The sequence below is a fragment of the Zootoca vivipara genome, chromosome 2, assembly GCF_965207765.1.
Source record: "Zootoca vivipara chromosome 2, rZooViv2.hap1.1, whole genome shotgun sequence".
In the NCBI taxonomy this organism is placed as follows: domain Eukaryota; kingdom Metazoa; phylum Chordata; class Lepidosauria; order Squamata; family Lacertidae; genus Zootoca; species Zootoca vivipara.
In genome coordinates this window covers 2,135,600-2,159,385 of record NC_142584.1, presented here as the reverse complement: position 1 = coordinate 2,159,385, position 23,786 = coordinate 2,135,600, and the positions used below count along the sequence as shown (strand labels likewise).

The 23,786-nt window shown below is 44.8% G+C and overlaps 1 protein-coding gene across 8 annotated transcripts in view; it reads left to right on the top strand.

The window, feature by feature from the left end:
- The window catches only part of STAC3 (SH3 and cysteine rich domain 3), a 35,350-nt gene extending 15,989 nt beyond the window's left edge, over window positions 1-19,361 (top strand). For 7 of the 8 annotated variants that reach the window (XM_035102212.3, XM_035102193.3, XM_035102184.3 and 4 more), the window contains 9 exons: window positions 4,075-4,172; window positions 5,455-5,515; window positions 5,614-5,705; window positions 6,842-6,908; window positions 10,794-10,840; window positions 12,442-12,533; window positions 15,152-15,203; window positions 15,708-15,857; window positions 18,459-19,361. In XM_035102212.3, coding sequence (XP_034958103.1) covers window positions 5,661-5,705; window positions 6,842-6,908; window positions 10,794-10,840; window positions 12,442-12,533; window positions 15,152-15,203; window positions 15,708-15,857; window positions 18,459-18,557 — 552 coding nt within the window. In that variant the 5' untranslated portion in view covers window positions 4,075-4,172; window positions 5,455-5,515; window positions 5,614-5,660 and the 3' untranslated portion in view covers window positions 18,558-19,361. The remainder of the gene's footprint in view (window positions 1-4,074; window positions 4,173-5,454; window positions 5,516-5,613; window positions 5,706-6,841; window positions 6,909-10,793; window positions 10,841-12,441; window positions 12,534-15,151; window positions 15,204-15,707; window positions 15,858-18,458) is intronic. The other variant, XM_035102203.3, reaches the window with a different exon arrangement.
- Window positions 19,362-23,786: the final 4,425 nt, after the last annotated feature.

Below are 23,786 nucleotides of genomic sequence, written 5' to 3'. Positions count from 1 at the left end.
GAATCCCGCCCGGATCCCCCAAGGGCCCCAGTCCAGCCCTGGGAGTCCGCCCGACATCCATGGTCACGCTTGCACGTGGACTTCGCTGGCCCCTTCCAGGGAAAAAACATTCTTCATAGTGGTGGATTCCTACACCAAATGGCTGGAGGTCGCACTGGTACCGTCCACTTCTACGGCGGCAGCCATCCGGGTACTACGTAAGCTGTTTGCAACCCACGGGCTCCCTGACACCCTCGTCTCGGACAATGGAACCGCATTCACGTCAGAGGAGTTCCAGACCTTCACAGCGCAGAACGCCATCCGCCACATCCGCTCAGCACCATTCCACCCTGCCACCAATGGCCAAGCGGAGCGCATGGTGCGGACCACCAAGGACAGCCTCCGCCGCATAACACAAGGGGACTGGGAATACCGCCTTGCCGCATTTCTTCTAGCACAGCACAGCACCCCAAGCACAACGACGGGCCGGAGCCCAGCTGAACTACTCATGGGCCGGCGCCTTGCAACTAGACTGGACCGACTTCACCCCGACAGAGCTCAGGATGAGGTAGTGGTGGGGAAAGGCAGGAACCCCCGGACATTTGTGGCCCAGGACCCAGTGTATGCAAAGAATTTTGGGGCAGGCCCAGCATGGGTACCCGCCACAGTCACCAAGGTGACCGGTCCCGTGTCGTACGAGGTACTAACGGAAGGGGGGCAATGTTGGCGCCGCCACTGCGACCAGCTACGGCGACGATTCCCAGGAGGAACCCGGGAGGAGAGCGGGACAGAGGGGTCCCAAGGGGACAGCAGGGCAGTGAGGCCTGTAGAGCGAGAGGGGTGGGCAGGGGAAGCAGAAGCAGTAGGCACAGAGGGGCGCCCCGAGGCTGGAAGGACACCGGAACCAGAGTCACAACCTAGTGGTTCAGTGGCGCCAGACCAGACAGCCCCGGCACAGCCAGCAGCCTCGGAACACGAGCCAGAACCAGAACCCCTGACCAAGGAACACCCCAGGCCACAACGCACACGGAGGCGGCCAGCAGACCTTGGGGACTACGAATGCAACTTCCCGGGCAGGACTGGAACTTAGAGGGGAGGGGTGTTATGTACTGAGCTGAATCCTAGAACAATAGGATTCAGAATCAGCGGGAGCTACCCAATCCAACTCCAGGTGGAAGTGAATCCGCAACCTGATTGGCCTGCGGGAGCAGCCAATCAGGCGGCTAGCAGAAGTGAATCTGCTACCTGATTGGCCTGTAGGAGCAGCCAATCAGGCTGCAGGCAGAAGTCAATCCACAATATAATTGGCCCACAGGTGTAGCCCTGAAGTAGCCAATCACGCAAGGCCCATTGTGTAAATAATGTATATAAGCAGATGGTTTTGGGAAAAGAGCCATTCGTCTTCTCTTCTTCTCCCTGATGAATATGAGCTGAATAAAGAGCATGAAATTCACTCTCGACTCCGAGTATATTTCAGAGACCAACTAAGTTTGTCATTGGTATGAGCTTTCGTGTGCATGTTATCTGAAGAAGTGCGCATGCACACAAAAGCTCATACCAATGACAAACTTAGTTGGTCTCTAAGGTGCTACTGGAAGGAATTTTTTTTTATTTTGTTTCGACTATGTCAGACCAACACGGCTACCTACCTGTAATAAGATGAGCAGTTATGCATTGCCAAACATTGTGCACCACACAAAAATAACACTAATTTGCATATTTGATAAATATGCATAGATGCAAGTTTAGAAAGATTTACTATAATTTAAATAGAAATGCAATGTATCTTGTCCTAGTGGTGAGCGCTGCAAACTCTTGATGGGCAACTCTTGATGGGCAACTTCAAGGCTTCAGCTTGTCAGTCCAAGAGGACACCTAGAGCAGTGTTTCCCAACCTTGTGCCTCCAGATGTTTTGGGACTACAACTCCCATCATTCCTGACCACTGGTTTTGCTAGCTAGGGATGATGGGAGTTGTAGTCCCAAAACATCTGGAGGCACAAGGTTGGGAAACACTGACCTAGAGGACTGGCATCCAAATAATAAATTGCCCCCTATAAATTGGGACACATGAGTCCTGTCTGTCAAATGGCAGCAACCATAATGGGTAAAGGAGAGGGAGTGAATGGGGGTGGGGGGAATGGGGAAGGCGTGGGCTTCAGGGAGATGGGGAGTCATGAAGATGAAGAAAAGGTACAGGTGGGAGAAGGTATGGATTGTGTGGCTAAATCAGGCTTCCTCAAACTCAGCCCTCCAGATGTTCTGAGACTACAATTCCCATCATCCCTGACCACAGGTCCTGCTAGCTAGGGACTATGGGAGTTGTGGGCCAAAAACATCTGGAATGCCGAGTTTGAGAAAGCCTGGGCTAAATGCTGGAGGTGATGGTGGCTCATATATATATATATATATATATATATATATATATATATATATATATATATAACTAGCAGCCTCATACCCAACATTGCTTGGGAATTCTAAGAAACCCCCAAGCCAGTGCAGTTTTGAAAGCAGTGTTAAAATAGTGCCATTGTGAAAGTTGCAGGATTCAAAATGGTGTCCAATTTGGTTCCCTTATCTTAAGCACTGCATAGTGAATGGATGAACAACTTTCCAAAATATATAGTTGATACACACACAAGCATTTTTTGTTTTAAATGTCACTGAGTCAGAGATGAGTTTTCATCATCCAAGGTTGAGAAGGCAAAGCCCACATCTCTCTTTCCTATTATGCTGTAGTGAGTACATGCTGACTAGAGAACTGTAATGTAACAGGGAGGGAGGGAATGAAGTGAATAGTCATAGCTCCCTCCCAATTTTGAAAGAACTGGGGGTTGGGGAATTTGCAACATGATCTATCTGTCATCTTCTCCCTTCATATCATGACATGCATACCTATGACTGGAAAGGGAGGGAATAATGCAGCTCTCTCTTATGGCGAGGTGAGGACTTGTGAGATTCACATGAGATGGGAAAGGGTTTGCTCATTGATAATTTCTTCCAGCACAATTGGTGTCCCATATGACACCAACCAGCCTCTTGGCCAGTTGCCAGAAAAAGGATTTAAAGTGAGGCCCCACCCACAAATGCAACTGATGTTTCACTGATATGTCCTTCTTTCCAGACTTTTCTGGTCCTTTCAAAAGTGATATCTAGCTGGCTTCCTTTATAAACGAAAACCACCCTGCACCTGCTCAGAGGCAGATAAGTTCCAGTACAGTATTTTGAAAGCAGACACTGGCAAACTTGAGACAAATGCAAGTGCTGGAGAAAACACTGGTTTTAAATGCACCCCCCCCCAAAAAAAACCATGTACACAGATGTATTAAACAGATAAGGAGGGAATGTGTCAAAGCTAAGCTCCAAGAGATGATCCAGGGATACCGGAGTCAGGAAGGCATTGCTGCTTAGGCAAGATCTCAGACCAATCAGGAACCCTTTTAATAGGCCTGCCCATCTAGAAGAGCCCAATAGCCAGCTTGGGGGGGGGGGGACAGGGCCAGTCCAGAGCCTGAGACTACTTCACTGCCAAGAAAATGGTCCAAGCTGTAGTTCTCACCACATGGGGCAGTTGCACACAGAATTGAAGATTTCTGCCCTGACAGCTCTTGATGCAATGTGATTTAAAGTGCCCAAAGGGTACACACTCAGGGAGTGTTGGAAGTTTCCCCACTCATCCACACATACCCGTCCACAAGCTGGGCTCTATACTGAAGTGAGACCAATTGGGGGAAATGATCCAGTTAGTGGTCTTCAAATGGCACCTCCCATCTTGGCATTACATGTGATTGGACAGGCCCATGTTAAAGGACATGAGCATGCTGCAGACACCTTGAGTTTAGTCCAGGGATGGGGAAACATTTTGCCCTTCAGATGTTGCTGAATTCCACCTCCCATCAGCCCCAGGCAACATGGCCAAAACGTGGCCAGGTACAATGGTAGTTATAGTCCAGGGACATTGGGAGGACCTCAGGTTCCCAATTCATGATTTAGTCTGCAGGAGTTGTGGGGGTGGGTGGGGGGGCACGGTTGGCATGGGGTTGGCTCTTACAGCCCAAATTGCCCCCAACAAATTGGTTTTTTTCTACTGTAGTCAATAACAAATACGGCCTGCGTTGCAAGAACTGCAAAACCCACATCCACCACAGTTGCCAACACTATGTGGAGTTCCAGCGCTGCTTTGGCAAGATTGTAAGTATTCCCTGCCTGGCCCCATTGCCCAAGTTCCAGCTTCTTGCCACTTGCTCTCCTTAACATGACATGCCATGTGCTTTAGGCTTGGCCGCTAAGTTCAGAGATTGCTTTAGCCACCATAAGGTGGAGGGTGGGAAATGTTTTGGCATGGAGATAAAATCTTCCCCAAAGAGACATGCTAATTTGAGAACTGAGAAATTTCTCTGATTGCTTTAATAAGGAACATAACATTTTATATTTTTTTTCGACTATGTCAGACCAACACAGCTACCTACCTGTAACTATAACAGAATTTGTATGCTCAAAATACTCTTGTGTTCCTGGGCAGTTTAGTGCTTGCAGCTTAAGTAAATCAAACTAAAACAGGCAGGGCAGTCTGGAGCAGGTTGGGCGCCCTGGCGCTGAGGCGCAGAGATCACTTCGGCGTCCTCGCCCTCGCAGCGTCCTGTGCGGCTTCCGCACCGTGCCACCGGGACCTTACCTAGAGCCGGCCCTGAAAACAGAAAGAATTTGTGTCTGCGTGCTGTCATTAGAAGCATGGATCTGGTATCTGGATCTGGTATAGTGTTGAGTTTGATGACTTAAAAAAAACAAAAAACCATTACGAGGACAGAGAATATTGCAATAATTGCTTTTGAAAATGTAGAAAAACCATTTTATATTGATGTGGAACCATCAGCACCTTAACAGTATTATAGAAGTGTGTTGTTTTAATCCATGAGATAGATTCTTGGTCTTCTAGGGTGGGAGTTGTATTTCATTCTTCTGTTGGTATATATCTGAAAAGCAATTTTTAAAAGTTAATACTACTACTACTACTACTACTACTAATAACAATTTATTATTTATACCCAGCCCATCTGGCTGAGCCTCCCCAGCCACTCTGGGCGGCTTCCAACAGACATTAAAATACAATAATCTATTAAACATTAAAAGCTTCCCTAAACATTAAGTTAAGAAAAAGAAAACTGCATGGAATCAAGCTGTTCATAATATTTACTTCAGGGATGTAGTCCAGCAATACCTGGAGGGCCCCAGGTTGGAGAAGGCTGTTTTAGGCCAACTGTTTTACCCCTTTCACAGTAGTCCCCAAAGAATCACCAGAGGCTTTTTCCTGCAACCGGTGAAAGTATTTCCAAAAATGAATGTTCCTGCCTTTCTGCCTGGCCCTATTTTTAAAGCTAGGGTAGAGATGCTCTCCAAGGAAAGAGTTTCCCTTCTTCCTTAGTTTTGGGTTCTCCCTTTCACTTGTGCATCCCACTCTTCCTTTGCCCTGCAGCCCCCGGGTTTCCGTCGTGCTTACAGCTCTCCATTATATGGTGCCGAACAACTTTCTGGCGGTAAGTAACCTGTTGCAAGCCTCTACCCATTCAAATGGTTGGCTTCCATTGCCACAAACAGCAGCCTAATTTTGTTGCTGTTGCTTTTCACTCCACAGCAAACCGAAGTGACCCTGTGTTTGAGACGCTGCGGACAGGTGTTGTCATGGCAAACAAAGAGCGCAAGAAAGGGCAGGATGACAAAAAGAACGTAAGGGAGATGGTGTGGGGAAACAGTCATGACACAGAAATATCATCATCTCGTAACCATAGCAGCCTCTCCCAGGGAGAGCCATGGCAAGTGCCCTCCAGATAGGAGTGATGGAATCAGGACTAAATTAGTTCTTAATTAAAGGGTTAATGCCTTTGCAATAAAATAATTAAAGGGTTAATGTGGCTTGCAGTATTTCAGACCTCTTCCTCACCCCACTCCCCTTCTTTGTCGCTATACATTTAACTTCTCCACCCCGCTGGAAGGCTGCAGCCCTCTTTCTCAAGCATTCTGCCATGAGTCTGCTAAAAATATCAACAGTGCAGCTTAGCTCCCCCTTGCCAACCATAACCTTGAGGAACAGTTTATCAGATACCATGGTGCAGGCATTTCCTTGCCCACATCTGCTGCTGCTTCTGTGGGGCAGATAAATGCACAATGTTGTAAAGTGAGACCATGGGTAAGAGAGCTACAATATGGGGAAGAGGAGTTGGGCCCATAAACTGCTGTTGCCAGTAGCAGCCAATACAAGTAAATTTATGAAATATACAAAATATCTTATAATGCTAACATCTAACACATAATACACAATAAAAATCTTAAATAAGGTATTTAATGCATGGTTTCGTTTACGTTAAAAACATAGTACAAAATGCAGCAGACATGTCAACATTTATGCATGTGCAAATATAAATTACCGGTACATCATTCCTACTGCATTAATTAATGTAAAGTATAGCTCTGTTCTTGAACAACAGACGGGGTAGGTGAATCTGACTTCTTCAGCTCTCCAGCAGGAAAGATGATACTTAACCATTTCCTCCCAGCCTTGGAAGACTTAAGGATATAGCAGCTTGAGTTGGCAACCCTATCTCCCCAGATCCTTCTCTGGAGACCTATATAAACCACCCACAAACTGAGGTTCTTTCCTTATCCCCTTCATGCTCCTATGCACATTGTCTTTGAAATATCTGCCAGAAACTCCTGAGGCCCTGCCTAGTTTCACATAACCCATAATTCCCTGTTGTGTGCCACAACCCTGAGTCTTATGTAGCCTCAGTTAGTGAGGATGCTTCATTCCAGTCAACTGCAACAAAGCTGATGCCTTCTGATACATTTCCCATCCTGCTTTCTAGCCATTGGCTGCTATGATGGAGGAGGAAACAGAGGCCCCTAAAAACGAGGGTGGCCAACCTGAGGCAGGTAAGTGTCAGACCTTGGAAAAAACCGCTCTTCAAAGACTCTGCAGTCCAAAGGCTTGTTAGATCTAGAACTCATGTAGACCAATTCTAGAAGAGACCAGATGAACAATACTAAAAAGGGGTTGTGGAAATTAATCACCATAAATGAAACCTAGCCACGCTGTATCATACAGTACATACAAATGTGGACATGCAGAGCCATATAGGACTCCAGGGCCTAGGTGTCTGATGAAACACCTTGCATATACCGTATTTTTCTGTCTATAAAATGCCCCCTATTTGGGGGGACTCAGATTTAAGAAAATGGGGGATATATATTCATGTATAAGACGCCCCCTAATTTTTGACATTATTTTTTAGGAAGAAAATTTTTTATACACGGAAAAATACAGCATATGTGCCTGAACGACGAGATCTGGTGGGGATGCTATTGGCAATGGCACATTTGCTTGGAAATTTGGTGTGCAATACCCCTGGAGGGGTGCTGCATGTAGAGAGGGAATTCCTGTGTCTAGATTCAGGGAATCATAGAATCATAGAGTTGGAAGAGACCACAAGGGCCATCCAGTCCAACCCCCTGCCAAGCAGGAAACACCACCAAAGCATTCTTGACATATGGCTGTCAAGCCTCTGCTCAAAGACCTCCAAAGAAGGAGACTCCACCACACTCCTTGGTAGCAAATTCTACTGCCAAACAGTTCTTACTGTCAGGAAGTTATTCCTAATGTTTAGGTGGAATCTTCTTTCTTGTAGCTTGAATCCATTGCTCCGTGTCCGCTTCTCTGGAGCAGCAGAAAACAACCTTTCTCCCTCCTCTATATGACATCCTTTTATATATTTGAACATGGCTATCATATCACCCCTTAACCTTCTCTTCTCCAGGCTAAACATACCCAGCTCCCTAAGCCGTTCCTCATAAGGCATCATTTCCAGGCCTTTGACCATTTTGGTTGCCCTCTTCTGGACACGTTCCAGCTTGTCAGTATCCTTCTTGAACTGTGGTGCCCAGAACTGGACACAGTATTCCAGGTGAGGTCTGACCAGAGCAGAATACAGTGGTACTATTACTTCCCTTGATCTAGATGCTATACTCCTATTGATGCAGCCCAGAATTGCATTGGCTTTTTTAGTTGCTGCATCACACTGCTGACTCATGTCAAGTTTGTGGTCTACCAAGACTCCTAGATCCTTTTCACATGTACTGCTCTCAAGCCAGGTGTCTCCCATCCTGTATTTGTGCCTTTCATTTTTTTTGCCCAAGTGTAGTACTTTACATTTCTCCTTGTTAAAATTCATCTTGTTTGCTTTGGCCCAGTTGTCTAATCTGTTAAGGTCATTTTGAAGTGTGATCCTGTCCTCTGGGGTATTAGCCACCCCTCCCAATTTGGTGTCATCTGCAAACTTGCTCAGGATGCCCTCAAGCCCATCATCCACATCATTGATAAAGATGTTGAATAAGACTGGACCCAAGACAGAACCCTGTGGCACCCCACTAGTCTCTACTCTCCAGGATGAGGAGGAGCCATTGATGAGCACCCTTTGGGTTCGGTCAGTCAGCCAGTTACAAATCCACTGAATGGTAGCATTGTCTAGCCCGCATTTTACCAGCTTCTTTACAAGAATATCATGGGGCACATTGTCAAAGGCCTTGCTGAAATCAAGATAGGCTATATCCACAGCATTCCCTTCATCTACCAGGCCTGCGATTCTGTCAAAAAATGAGATCAGATTAGTCTGACATGACTTATTTTTCAGAAACCCATGCTGACTTTTAGTGATCACAGTGTTCCTTTCTAGGTGCTCATAGACCGTTTGCTTAATGATCTGCTCTAGAATCTTTCCTGGTATTGATGTCAGGCTGACTGGGCGGTAATTGTTTGGGTCCTCTCTTTTCTCCCTTTTGAAAATAGGGACAACATTTGCCCTCCTCCAGTCTGCTGGGACTTCGCCTGTTCTCCAGGAATTCTGAAATCACCTCTGCCATTTATTTTAATTCTCTTGGATGTAGTTCATCTGGCCCTATAGATTTAGCCATAATCTATAATATTATATTATAGATTAAATAGTTTGGCATATTGAGAATCTTGGATTTGATTTTAAAAGCAGCATCCCACACTCAAGTTGCCAAACATCTATGTGTGCAAAAATAAGCTTGAAAATATATGGGCTGAGATATAGGAACAACATAGGAAGCTGCCTTATTACTGAGCTGGTCCATTGGTCCATCTAATTTAGTATTGTCTGTATTGAATAGCCCTGGAAAGTCTAAAACTTTAAGGAATTTCAGACAGTATACATTCCCAGTTCTAAATGGATATGTTGGGGACTTTTTGCATCCTACCCTTCACCATACCAGAAGGAGTCGCATTGGGATTTCTGAAGAGTTGGACTTCAGTGCCTTCCTTTAGTGCCACTTTCCATGACTACCTGTAGAATGAATGATGCAAAATTAACAAATGTGTGCCAGTTTGCTTTACATAATTTATGTAGATTGAGATATCCAGCTCGTCTTGGTGCAGTTGGGTTAACTTCCTTCATAATTTTAATTACTGTATTTTAGTTAGCTCTTGCTGTTGTTTACCTAATATATGTTCAATTCAAATGTTGGTGAACTCATCTTTAACAAGTCTTAGATTCCAAGGGAGTCTTTGGGACAATATTGCCTAGTGATTATTATGGAGGGTAGCATTCTTCCAAACCCTTTTGGAACCTCTTCTTCTTCTTCTTCTTCTTCTTCTTCTTCTTCTTCTTCTTCTTCTTCTTCTTCTTCTTCTTCTTCTTCTTTATTTATTTATACCCCTCCCATCTGGCTGGGTTTCCCCCACCACTCTAGGCGGCTTCCAACAATTACCAAAATACGTTAAAATATCACAGATTAAAAACTTCCCTAAACAGGGCTGCCTTTAGGTGTTTTCTAAATGTCAGGTAGTTGTTTATCTCCTTGACATCTGATGGGATGAAAAATCATATGAAAAAACATATGTTAGAGAAAATAAATTGAAAATGCATTATATTTTGTCTGTTAGAAGAAATTCACACTAAAATGCTGATGAATTACTTTTCAGAATAAATAAATTGCAATTAATGTAGAAATGTGGAAAACTGAAGACTGGAAAAATGAGAAAGTGAGAGAAACCAAAATTGACCTAGGGCCACCATTTCCCTATCCTTACTAGCCCAGGAGTGGTGCTGCCTTGCGGCACTGAAGGGAGAACAGAAAAGTAAAGAAGAAGAAGAAGAAGAAGAAGCAGGACCCTAATGTCCTGCCTCTTCTCCCTTGACTGAATGGCTGTTGCAGTTATGGCAGTCGGCTGCACCTGTCAAGGGTGTGTGTGTGTGTGGGATGTTTTGACACTGTAGGCAAAGCGTCCTGCTGCTGTCTCCCTGACGCTTCCTACCCCTGCCATCACTCCTGCTCTGCCACTGGCCCTGCCACTGCAGCAGCATCCTTGCTCCTGGCTGCGGCCATAATGGAGAGGGGCGGCTCTGCCACCGGAGGCAAATTGCTTCACCTCTTCTCATGGAGGCACCTGTAATACTGGTGGAAGTTGCTGTCTTCCTTGTACTGGTCTCTAGTGGGGAGGGGGAGGGGGGAGAGAGAGAGAACATGAAAAGGCAGTCAGGGCTGAATAAAATGCACAGAGAACTAAACTGGGAACTGCTGCAATCTTGTATGTAAGGGTAATAAACATAGTAAAAGCAACAATGGTGATTTGGAGAGGTTCACTATATGGATTCCTCATTTTTAGGCACTGAAAACTCAACCAGGAGAGAGTGTAGTGATGCCTGGGGAGTGGACAAATTTAGAGTTTCACTCTCCTTTTATCTCCCTCTCTCCCTACTTATGCCCCTATCTGAATGCTGGTTTTTTTGTGTGTGTGTCCAGGACATCCAGAAGCACAGAAGGCTGAGAAGAATACCCCTGAAGATAAGGTACCTGACTCTGCCTGCCCCTTTTCCCCCTTTGGGAGGTGGGGGGTATAATGTGTGCCCTTCCTGAAATGAGATTATCCCCTGGTTTATCTTCCCCCACCTTCTGATATTTGCTGTTACTGCATTGCCTTTTCCTAATTTTCCCGCAGTTTTTATTTACTGTTGCTTATTGTCCTGGAGGCTTTTTAACTGAAAGCTGCTATGGAAATACTTTTAAAAATGGACAGGGTCAGAGTCTATAGCACGTCTGTGAGGAGGCCAGTTTACATGGCTGCCTGTGGCTGGTTCTTCCTGCTTGCAAGGAGATGCTTGAACTCTCTGTGACAGTTATTGTGCGCCGCTGAAGATCTGGCAGTTGGGGAGGGGGCTCTGAGTCCTACTTCACAGGACACATTCCTTTATTTTGAATGACTGCCAGTGGAGAGTCTTCTCTTGGAAGGTGTCCTCTGTTTGAGGGCTCTTCAAGTCTCATTTCAAGATAAAGAACCATAAAACTAAAGAACAGAAGCACTGAAGTTGCCCATCAACCGTTAGCAGCACCTGGTGAGCAGACTGAGCAGGCACACAAATAACTTTTGGTCTTCCCCACTACAATGAGATGTATTGCTCTTTATCGTCAATATTTATAAATTTGCATTTATGCACACTGGAGTCATTGTTTTAGGTGGTGCAAAAATCACTCTTTTTGCAATACACAACTGTCCACCTTATCTGGCAAGGGTGGATTTTGGGAAGTGTATGTATAGGCCATTCCTTTTGAACCTTGAAGAGGACGCAGGTGGCGCTGTGGGTTAAACCACAGAGTCTAGGGCTTGCTGATCAGAAGGTCAGCGGTTCGAATCCCTGCGACGGGGTGAGCTCCTGTTACTCGGTCCCAGCTCCTGCCAACCTAGCAGTTCGAAAGCACGTCAAAGTGCAAGTAGATAAATAGGTACCGCTACAGCGGGAAGGTAAACGGCATTTCCATGTGCTGCTCTGGTTTGCCAGAAGTGGCTTTGTCATGCTGGCCACATGACCTGGAAGCTGTACGCCGGCTCCCTCGGCCAATAATGCGAGATGAGCGCGCAACCCCAGAGTCGGTCACAACTGGACCTAATGGTCAGGGGTCCCTTTACCTTTACTTTTTATGTATAGGCCATTCTTTTTGAACCTTGAAGAGGACGCAGGTGGTGCTGTGGGTTAAACCACAGAGCGTAGGGCTTGCCGATAAGAAGGTCGGCGGTTCGAATCCCTGCGATGGGGTGAGCTCCCGTTGCTTGGTCCCAGCTCCTGCCAACCTAGCAGTTCGAAAGCATGTCAAAGTGCAAGTAGATAAATAGGAACTGCTACAGTGGGAAGGTAAACGGCGTTTCCATGCGCTGCTCTGGTTCGCCAGAAGCGGCTTTGTCATGCTGGCCACATGACCTGAAAGCTGTATGCTGGCTCCCTCGGCCAATAACACGAGATGAGCACCGCAGCCCTAGAGTCGGTCACGACTGGACCTAATGGTCAGGGGTCCCTTTACCTTTACTTTTGAACCTTGAAGAGACCTTGGGTTTCCTCGATGCTCTCCTAAACTCCATTGCTTAAGTCTTGATGGGCTCCTTTCTTCTCTTGCACAGAATAAAAAGCAGCAACCTGGGTTCCAGCAGTCTCACTACTTCATTGCACTCTATCGCTTCAGAGCTTTGGAGAAGGATGACCTGGATTTTCAGTAAGTGGTTTGGAATTTGTATGTGTTGGTCAGAGTTTACCAAGCTCAGATGATCTTGAATTCACTGTCTTGCAGAGACAAATCCCAGCATGGAAATGTCTGGGTTGTGTTTCTCATACCCTTAGCCAACCTGATGCCAACAGAATCTAGATCTTAGAGGTTACTTCTGGCTGTCACCTACCTATAAACCATTTCACTTGTAGCAGGATGTGGCTGCTTGCTTGCTCATGGAAGCCAGACGGTCAAAACATGCTGTGCTGATTCTGTACTAGTTGGGCAGTTCCAGACCCAATTCATAATACTGGGTTTGACTTTAAAAGCCCTAACCTAAATGGCTTGGAGGAGCCAGGTTACTTGAAGGACCTGCCTGGAGACATATTTGTTTACCTTTATATACCACATGATGCTATCTTCACAACAGGCCTGAGAAGTAGGGATTGGCCCAAGGTGAGCTTCATGGTTGAGTGGGGGTTGGAACCCAGTGTTGGAGGCCACACTCATTGAAACTTCCTTTAAATTCAGTCAGACTGGCAGCTGCTATACACAGGGCTTTCCCTTGTGGAAGTTCCTCTCAAGGGCCGTACCCTTGGCCCTCCTCGGTTTCAGTATTTAAAAAGACTTTGAAAGTGCACCTCTTCCACAATGTCTTTTAATTGATGGAATTTTTGGCCATGCTGCTGTTGCATTGATGTTTAATTGTTTTGGTTCTGGAAATGGTTTTTATACCGGCAGAATTATATTTTAATGTATTGTTGGGGATGTATTTTTTAAAAGGTTGAAAGGTTAATTGTAATATTATTGTGTTTCTGCCACCCTGGGTTCTTTTGGGAGGAAGAACAGAGTAGAAATTTAATAAAATAAACAAAGAAATAAAATGTTTGTAGTTTGTTCACTGACTTGGGTGGCATTGGTCAAGAAAGGTGGCTTATAAATGTTGAAATAAAGAAATCAGTAAGGTTTCACATGTTTGCATTTCCTTTTTTGCTTTTTTAAAAATTCAACAAACCATACAAAAATAAAAAACCATATCAAAAACACACACTTTATTATCAAACACACACACACACACAATTTTATGTAAAACCAATTTCAAATCTAAAATGAAGGATTCCCCGAATCCCGTGACTTCCCTCCCCCCCCTCCCCTGGTTCCTTATTTTTCCTTTCCAAATCCATATCATTATTACTCCCCCAAAAAAACCCATCCAATTTCTCCTATAGTATCTCTAAGATGACAAGTGTTCTTAAAATCCTGCCAATGATGTTGACTTGCAACAATACCTTTTAATATATACATTAAGCATTCCCCAATCTTTTTTAAAATTCTTATTGTCTTGGTCTCTGAGCTCATGTTTCCATTTCTGACACTGAAAATAATATTTGTGCTAGGGAACAATAGTGATGGGTAAGTTTGCTTTTCCCAGTTGACTGAGCAGTAATTTTATAGCTAGTGGTTTGGTGGTGATGACACTAGAATAATAAAATGTAAACTCAGTTTCCCATCAGTAATATACTGTTGCCATTATGGGGGAAACACCTGAAAGATCACAGTTGAAAAGGGGAAGTTCTTTAGGGTGGGATGCAAATGCAAAGAACACAGTTAGAACTGAGGAGCTGAGCCAAAAGATCCATTGCCAGGTTTTACTTCACACTGAAGGATTTCATAGAATCATAAGAGTTGGAAGAGACCACAAGGGCCATCCAGTCCAACCCCCTGCCAAGCAGGAAACACCATCAAAGCATTCTTGACATATGCCTGTCAAGCCTCTGCTTAAAGACCTCCAAAGAAGGAGACTCCACCACACTCCTTGGTAGCAAATTCCACTGCCGAACAGCTCTTACTGTCAGGAAGTTCTTCCTAATGTTTAGGTGGAATCTTCTTTCTTGTAGTTTGAATCCATTGCTCCGTATCCGCTTCTCTGGAGCAGCAGAAAACAATCTCTCTCCCTCCTCCATATGACATCCTTTCATATATTTGAACATGGCTATCATATCACCCCTTAACCTTCTCTTCTCCAGGCTAAACATACCCAGCTCCCTAAGCCGTTCCTCATAAGGCATCGTTTCCAGGCCTTTGACCATTTTCCTTTTTAAAAAATTATTATTACACTTAAATGCCGCTTTTTCTCCAAAGAGCTCAAGGTGACATACTTGGTTCTGCCTCAAGCACCTCTAATCCTGAGTGAATGACCGTATCCCACATAGGAAGGCTAATGCTGGGATTTGACTTGACAGCTTGACAGCCGTCTTAGGACAGCTTCTCATGGGGTGCTATGAAAATATGGCATTGCATGTGCAGATTTGGGCAGCAATAGGGAGGAGAGCAGAGCCCCATACAAAACATACCCCAGCTGATGCCTTCACACTAAGGCCATCTACTGGGTCTTGTTGTGATGTGTGGTGCAGAAGAATAAATAGGGCAGTTGCTAGGCAAGTACCAATGCTCACTGATGACTCCCATCCTTTGCTGAGTGTTGGGCCGGTCTTAGTCAAGCTCCTAGGTTGGGGGACAGATTTAGTAAACCTGTCCAAGACTCCAGAATTTCTGTGGGCAAATTGGAACATACGGTTTACCATCGTTTGTGGCAATATTTTAACTTCAGACTCATTCTCTTTCAGCCCGGGGGACAAAATTGCCATTGTTGATGACTCCAATGAAGAATGGTGGCGGGTAAGAAGGATATGTGCCATGGAGGGGGCAGGGAAGATCTATAACAAGCAGAAGATAACTTGTGTTTCTGCTTCAGGGCAAAATCTGGTCATTTGAGGGGAAAGTGTTAGATCTCTTAGAACTGATGTAAAAAATAAAAAATAAAAAGAACTTTAGTAAGTGGTGGGGCCACAAACATTATTTGGGGCTTGTCTCAGTTGTGGTTTCAGAGCTATCCCCCTTGATGTTGACTTGCAAGCTCCCTTGATATCTCAGTTATGGGCTTCAGTGCTGGTCAGGGCATGTTCACATGGTAAATGTAAACTGGTTTAACTATGGATGTTGCCAGGGACATTCTTATAATGAGGGCAGGAATCCCAAACCCTGGAACTTTTGTGCTGTGCCCTGTATCTCCTGCCGCTTTCACCACATTTGAACTGTCCTAATTAGCGGCAAGCAGAAGAGTGTGGCTTTCTGGTGGTTTGACTTCTTTACACCTTCACCCCATGTGCGACAATCTTCTAGGGCAAGAAGATTGGAGAGATTGGTGATAAAATTGGATACTTCCCACCAAACTTTATTATCCGGGTACGTGCAGGAGAACGGGTACACAAAGTGATGCGGTCCTTTGTGGGCAACAAAGAAATTGGGCAGATCACACTAAAAAAGGATCAGGTAAGTAACTTGGAGGCAACTCTATTCTTTCACAATTAACACCCTACCTCCCCGCTGTCTGCCACTCTTACAGTAGGGATGGCTGTATCAATCTGAGTCAGTTTCACATATGGTCATTCATAAGTTTATTCTATGCATTTCAACATTAAAAACAACAACACATGCATGGGAATTTACATTATTTAATGTCAAATACGCATTTTATGCATTTCTACATTAAAAACAACAACACATGCATGGGAATTTACATTATTTAATGTCAAATACGCATTTTATGCATTTCTACATTAAAAACAACAACACATGCATGGGAATTTACATTATTTAATGTCAAATATGCATTTTATGCATTTCTACATTAAAAAACAACAACACATGCATGGGAATTTACATTATTTAATGTCAAATATGCATTTTATGCATTTCTACATTAAAAAACAACAACACATGCATGGGAATGTACATTATTTAATGTCAAATACACATTTTTATATTCATTTTGTACATTTCCTGAGTCAAGAACCTTATTGCAAAATTCAGAGAAGTGTTGAAAACCAAAGGATAATTGGGCTCCAAACTGCATATTCATCTGGGAATTGCAAATCATGGGTGGTTACCTTTAAAAATGCAGACCAAATGAAATTCTTGAGCATTCCTAACTGACTGTGGCATAATTTTGGATTAAATGTTGTGGAGCAGGCAGGAAAATAGTGGCTCAATCATCTGACCCGTAGAGGCCATTCTGAAGTTTCATGAACCCCCCCCCCTCCAAAACAAGTATTTCCCATGCTGTCTTAAAACCCATGCATGGCTACAGAATAGTTTTTTGGGGTCTTTCGACCACTGGTATCAGAGCCTTCACCCTGGCAGCCACTTAATAGCAAAAACACTGCTAGCCGTCAGTAGCTTATCTTACCCTTCTCTCCATGCTCTCCATTTGAAAGAGGCTTATCCATCCTTGTTTCCCTTTCTCATTATTAGCCCCATAAACCAGATCCAGAAACAGGAAGTAACCTTCCCAGCCCTAACACGCTTTTGTTTCCAGAATTCCTAGGCCATTTCACACCAGATGCTCAAAACAGTTTTGCATTTTCCAGCTCTGTGCACTGAACGGAAAAAACAAATCTCTTCTCTGCCCCTGTTTCTGTCTCCATACCCTCGCCCCCATGGTCTTTGTTGGAATCATTCAGACATGACAAATAGACTGAAATGAGTCCTTAAGCATCTCTTGTGACACCTTTCCCAGTGTTGAACAGTCTCTTCCATGAGATCCAATTTCTTAGGCACTTAACACTATAATCATCAGTTAAAACGTTAGAAATGCATTATAAAAATGTGGCACCAGAGGATGCTGTAGAGCAGCGAGCCTTCAACAATGGAAAACTGCATTGTGAGTTATATAACATTATTGTTAATAACGTTTTTACAGATCAACGTAGATCCGGCCCAAGCATCTCCTAGGGCCAAACTGAACATGACTTTGATTTTTATTATTTGTTTTGACAATTTATATACCACTTAATTGCAATAGTCTCTAAACACTGTACAATAAAGCTTAACAAATACAATAGAGGTAACATGAAATTTAAAACTAACTGTACAATCAGAAGTGGCTTAAGATGCCTACTGAAATCAAAAGGTCCTCATGAGGCACTGGAAGTTCAACAGGTAGTTTTCAACTTCATGTTACCTCTATCGTATTTGTTAAGCTTTATTGCTTATCTAATCTCACCCACAAAATTGGGTCCACAAGACTGAACACATGGAGTGTGGTATTTACAAGCTGTGCATCCGAGCTATAGGGGACCACTAACGGTGACTTTTCTGGAGATCTGAGGGATCTAAGGCAGGGGTCCCCAAACTTATCTCACCGAGGGCCGGAGTGCACGCCCATACGCGTGCGCACACACGATTTCCAGCGCCCCTCCAGCGCGCCAGAACACCAGAAATAGTTTGTGCGCATGCGCCTCCTTCGGCCTGGAAGTGCGCCGGAAAAGACGCTTGCGCATGCGCACAAGCTATTTCCGACGCTCCGGGGACCCGGAAGTGGGCAGCTGCAGCGTGCCGTTAAGAGCGGGCAACGGCAGCGGGCGGGGGTCGCCAGGGGCCGCATAAAAGAGCCTCGCGGGCCGCATCTGGCCCCCGGGCCTTAGTTTGGGGAAGCCTGATCTAAGGAGTCAGGCATTTCTTAAGGTATCCTGGACCCAAGTTGTACATGAACACACAAATCTTGAACCTGGTCTGGTAGTGTATGAACGGCCAGTGCAAGCTTTTCAGCACTGGAGTTATGTGGCCTCAATAGTCCAGGCCCAGAATTTGACACCAGCTGGATCCCCCAGATCCAGGATCTTAAGCCTTTATCTGGGTGGTTCTAAGCCCCACGACAACATGTTTGTTTGTTTGTTTCTTTATGTATTAGCTTAGAGCAAAGCCTTACATGCTGCTCTGTGGCTGCTTTTAAATGTATTCAGACTTACAGAAATGAGCAATGGCTGTTTTCACTCTTTCTCTGGGAGAGGTGGAAATGGTATAATAGCATGTGACATAGCAAGCTGGCTCTGATTCTTACCTGTTCCCCTTTCTTCCTTCATCCTGCAATAGATTGTGGTGCAGAAAGGTGAGGAGCTGAATGGGTATGTGAAAGTCTACACTGGCCGCAAGGTGGGGCTCTTTCCCGTCGACTTCCTGCAGGAGATCTGAGACCCAGCCCTGGCATTTATGGGTTTCATGGCCAGAGCCGAAGGCCAGGTTGTTTCTTTGGAAAGAGATTCCCAGCTACCAAGGACTCCCTGCAATGGAGCTGGGTTCTGCGAGTGCCTGTGTGGCTCCCAGTGAAGATATTCCACCAGGACCTGTATCTCTGAGCTGGGATACAAGGCGAGGAGCACATAATTTTGTCACCTTTGGGCAGGCTCTGCTCTTGAACTCTGGTGGTGGTGGCAGATTCCAGAATGAGTTTAGCCGTTCACCCACTGATGATGTAAGCCACAGCGGTGCTGGGATGCAGACAAAGCTGTTCTGCTTCCTGTCTGCAAAGGAAGTGGATACTGATTGTTCATGTTGACTGCCAGACTAAACAAGTGGCATTTGCTGCTGTCTCCTGCAGGTGGCACAAAGCTTGTGTGTGTGTGTTTACTTGGAGGCAAATGGCTGTCCCTTGGCTGCTGGTGGTGGGGCAACTCCTAGCATTATTTGGATTGCTTAGATTTTGTTATGTTTTGCCTATATATGTTATCTCTCTCTACCCCTCAGTAGCCTGCTTACCTACTTTAGCGTAAAGCTGCAGGACTTGGAATCAGCATCCAGGAGGGCTAATCAGCTCCAGTTATGTTGAAATCATATACCTCTCCCATTATCCTTTTCTTCCATTTTCCTGTTGTTGTGAAACTGATTCTTTTTAGATTGTTCCCTTTTAGGCACCTTCTGATCTCGCTTATGAGGGAGGCTAGATGTTCTAGACAATTGAATTTCTTTACAACATGTATATACATGCATTTCTCTATACACAGTCAGTGCTGTGACTTTCTTTCTGGGGGAGGGAGCATGCAAAGTGACTAATAACTTGGCCACAGCAAAGTGGGAAGGTTGCATGTTATGGAAAAAGAGCATTGCCTGTTTCTATGATCCTCATAGCTGTCAACCCTCCCTTTTTTGCAGGAAACTCCCTTATTCCAAGCCACAGCTGTCAACCTTCCCTTTTTTTGCTGGAAATTCCCTTATTCCAGCGCCATTTCCAGCTGCTATCCTGGATTGTTAGATATACCGTAGACCAGGGGTTCCCAACAAAATTTTCTCGAGGACCCCTCATCGAGCCGCTATTGTGACAAGGACCCCCATTAATTCCTAATCCTAAAATTAAAAAGTGAGAGCCAAATTAAGAGTCTTTTTATATTTTATATTTATACGTTTTTTACAGTTACAACAGAGTACTCCATCAGTATACAGTTAGTTTAAATTTTCAGTTCTTAATGAGATGAACCACTTTTTAACCAATGGTCCATTTTTAACTACGCAAACTGTAGCTTCCGTGAAAAACAACGCTTTGTTTACAAACACTACTGTTTTGCAAAGAGGCAGCGCGCGCCAGGGAGGAGGGAGGGGAATGGAGAATACAGGGTACCTGCGCAGTAGCGCACAAATGAAGCCGACGCGCGGGAGGTGAGCATTAGTAGAATGCGCGTGCTGCCTCTTTGCAAAACAGTAGTGTTTGTAAAGCGCCACCTAACAGCATACAGCAGAACTACTGCCTCTATCTAATTCTAGTTTTGCGCTAGGCTCTGCTCATGCAGGAAGCGGCCAAAACAAAAAATCTGTTATCATACGAAATATATTTAATATATTTTTTATTCTAATAGCATCTTGCGGACCCCTCTGGCATAGCTCGCGGACCCCTGGGGGTCTGCGGACCACCTGTTGGGAACCACTGCCGTAGACTGTCCCTGGGACAGGTGAGGCTGCTGCTGATCCCTTATTTTCAAATCCGAAAGTTGACAGCTATAATGATCCTTGTGCACTCTGGGGTGGCTCAGAAAGGCTAAGATTCCATGCTGAATTGAGCCCTTTGGATGTTATGAGAATAAAACAACAAAGGGCCCACAAGTAATGCTCCCATTCTTCTTTTTCCATGCTTGCATTATAATATCTGATCTGGCCACATGTGCACCTTCTCCACAGAGGTATGCACTTACATGCTCATCTGGAATTCCTGAATCTCTTGGTGGGAGAGAGGCCCCAGAAGATGGTCTGGGTGCTCTTATTTGTACATCTGAATCTGCCTTAGTGAAAGTCCAATTCCTTGCATGACAGAGAAGACTGTTTCTCCTTCTAATATTCAAGATTACTGGAGAACAATGATGGAGGGGTAGTGAGGATACTACATAAATTGAGCCTGTCCTGCTCTGAGATATTGCCAGGATTTTGGGTTGCTGAGAAAGTTACAGATAGTATTTGATGACTAGGCTTGTTATGTGGGGTCAGCTCATTTGTAGTATGCAATCTGCTGATACTCTTGGTGCAACTGCACTCATTTCACGAAAGCCTGTGGCCTGCTCACATGTTTATTTGTGCACACATTCTCATGTGCAGTTATGGTGTACGGGGCTTACTTTCACACCTGCACACTGAGGAGGCACTCAACATTTGTTGCCATGAGAGACACATACATTTTGGTGCCCTTCATAGCATCTGTTGATATCAAGAATGCTTTGATGGTGTTTCCTGCTTGGCAGGGGGTTGGACTGGATGGCCCTTGTGGTCTCTTCCAACTCTTATGATTCTATGATTATCCTGATAGCCTGAGAGAGAGAAGTTTTCTCCCTCTCTCTTAACTCTAGAACTCACGGATATCCAGTGAAGCTGAATGCTGGAAGGTTCAGGACAGACAAAAGAAAATACTTCTTCTTCACATAGCTAAACTGTGGAATACGCTCCCCTAATAAGCAGTGGCAGCCACTAACTTGGAGAGCTTTAAAAGAGGATTAGACAATGGAGGGGGGAATAAGGCCATCAATGGCTATTAGCCATAATGGCTATGTTCTGCCTCTGCTGTTGGGAGAGGGCTATTGGGCTCATGTCCTGCTTGTGGCCTGGTTGGCCACCCTGAGAACAGGAATGCTGGACTAGATGGGCCTTTGGCCTGATCCAGCAGGAGGGCTACAAGTTCCCCAATACTGTGTCAATGCCTAGGAAGTCTTCTACTTCCTGTGTCCCCAAAATGGGCACTTTGCAGTTTCAGATAAGTGTCAGGTGGGGGTGGGGGGGAGTGAAAAGGAGAACAAAGCAGGGCTAGGTATTTGCAACACAAGCCTGACCATGTCTACTAAGAAGTAAATCCCACAGAATTAAATGCAGTTTACTCCCAGGTAAGTGGGATTAGGAGAGCAGCCTTTGTCTCTTGTTCATTTTACCTTCTTTACAGCTTTGTGAACTCCAGGTGATTTTTGCGCCAAAGGATTTGTGTTACCAGCTACCTTTCAGCTTCACTCAGAGCTTAAGTTGAATCCTGTGTGGGCAAGGAAGAGAAGTTAGCAAATATGCACTTGTCAGGATATGTGTACAGGAAGTGTTGGCATAGTCCTCTGATCAAGATGGCTTGAGCAATGAAAAATAAATGTATATTGTGGGTGCTAAGTGCTTTTGAATATACACCTCCAGCTGCCTGTCCCAGAACCTTTCAGGACAGTATCTGCGAGGGGCGATTCAAAGTGGGAATGATGGAGTTGGGCTAGATAAGGCAACATGAAATCAAACATTTTTTTTGGTCCCTAATACAACCTTTCCATAACAAAGCGTAACCCAGTGTCTACACCACCTTACCTGTCTCTTGTCTCATTTGATCTCAAACTACAAGAAAGAAGATTCCACTTAAACATTAGGAAAAACTTCCTGACAGTAAGAGCTGTTCGGCAGTGGAATTTGCTACCAAGGAGTGTGGTGGAGTCTCCTTCTTTGGAGGTCTTTAAGCAGAGGCTTGACAGGCATATGTCAAGAATGCTTTGATGGTGTTTCCTGCTTGGCAGGGGGTTGGACTGGATGGCCCTTGTGGTCTCTTCCAATTCTATGATCTCAAATGATAAGATGAGGGCAGGTGATGAGAAGCAATTGTTCTGGACATACAGTGGTGCCTCGCTAGACGAAATTAATTCGTTCCACGGGTCTTTTCTTATAGCAAAAAATTCGTCTAGCGAATCCCATAGGAATGCATTGAATTTTTTTAAAAATTTATTTTGCCCATAGGAACGCATTAATTGAATTTCAATGCATTACTATGGGAAACCGTGATTCGCTAGACGAATTTTTCGTAAAACGCATTCGTCTAGCGAGGCAACCTCCGCTCGAAAAATCCTTTCATTAAGCGGAAATTTTGTTAAGCAGAGCATTCGTTAAGCGAGGCACCACTGTATTTGAAACATCTGCCAAGGGACTTGTGTCTGTTAGTGTCAGGTACAAGTCTCCCTGTGTGTCATTGCACAGCACAAATGGGAAATTTGGTATCTGATGCAATTTTAGTACCCCGAGAATCTCAGCATTCTGTGTTTTTAAAGCAGCTTCCTAATCCATAAACCACTGGAGGCAAAATTGAAAATGGCTGGTCAAAAGTCTAGTGGAATCTCGAACTGGGATGGGGCTGAACAGGAGTTCCAGTTGTCATGGCACAAAGAGTGCTTTATTCATAGAAGTAGAATAAAATCTGTAAAAAGTGTAAACAAACAGAGTGATTTGCATAACTGATTCAGGTTGCAGAATTTGACTTTGGCACATTCTATGAACCACCCAGGCACAGCATTTTGTACACCACAGTGCAATCTTCCTGCAAATGCCGGCATCATGAAGTTGGCACCCTGAAGCCTTTGAGTTAATAAGGTTCTATGTGGCAAAAAGTGATTTGGGAAGACAGTTGTGACAAGCTCTGGAAAACAGCTCTAGCATTTTATCATGCTGACAGTGGAGTTGCGTGAAATCTAGACTCCCTCCTCCTCTCTCTAAATTGGATCTGTTTTCAGCAGAAAATGTACCATGCTTCTTCTTGCCTAGTGGAAACAGTCAAGCCAGAAGCAGTGTCCCCGACTGGAATGTGAAACCGGAGAGCATCGCTGGGAACTGGAGCATTGCCCTTGTGGCTGCCATATGTGGGGCCCTGAGACAGGTGCAGCTGAATTTGTTGATTCACAGTTAAGTCATTGGAAAATTCATGGATGGAGCAAACATTTGGGGAGGCAGGGGGGTGGAATAGGGGGCTTCTGCTGCTTGATCCTAAGCGAACAGGTGCTGCCTGCCTGTCCACTTGTGGTGTCTAAATCACTGCTAGGGTCAAAACAGGAGAGTCAGGGAGAAAGGTTGGGCAACAAAATGTCATATGATTTTTATACCTCAAGGGGGCACTAGTGCCCTTCAGGATTTGGTAGCTCAGGTTTAGAATGAGGCTTCTTA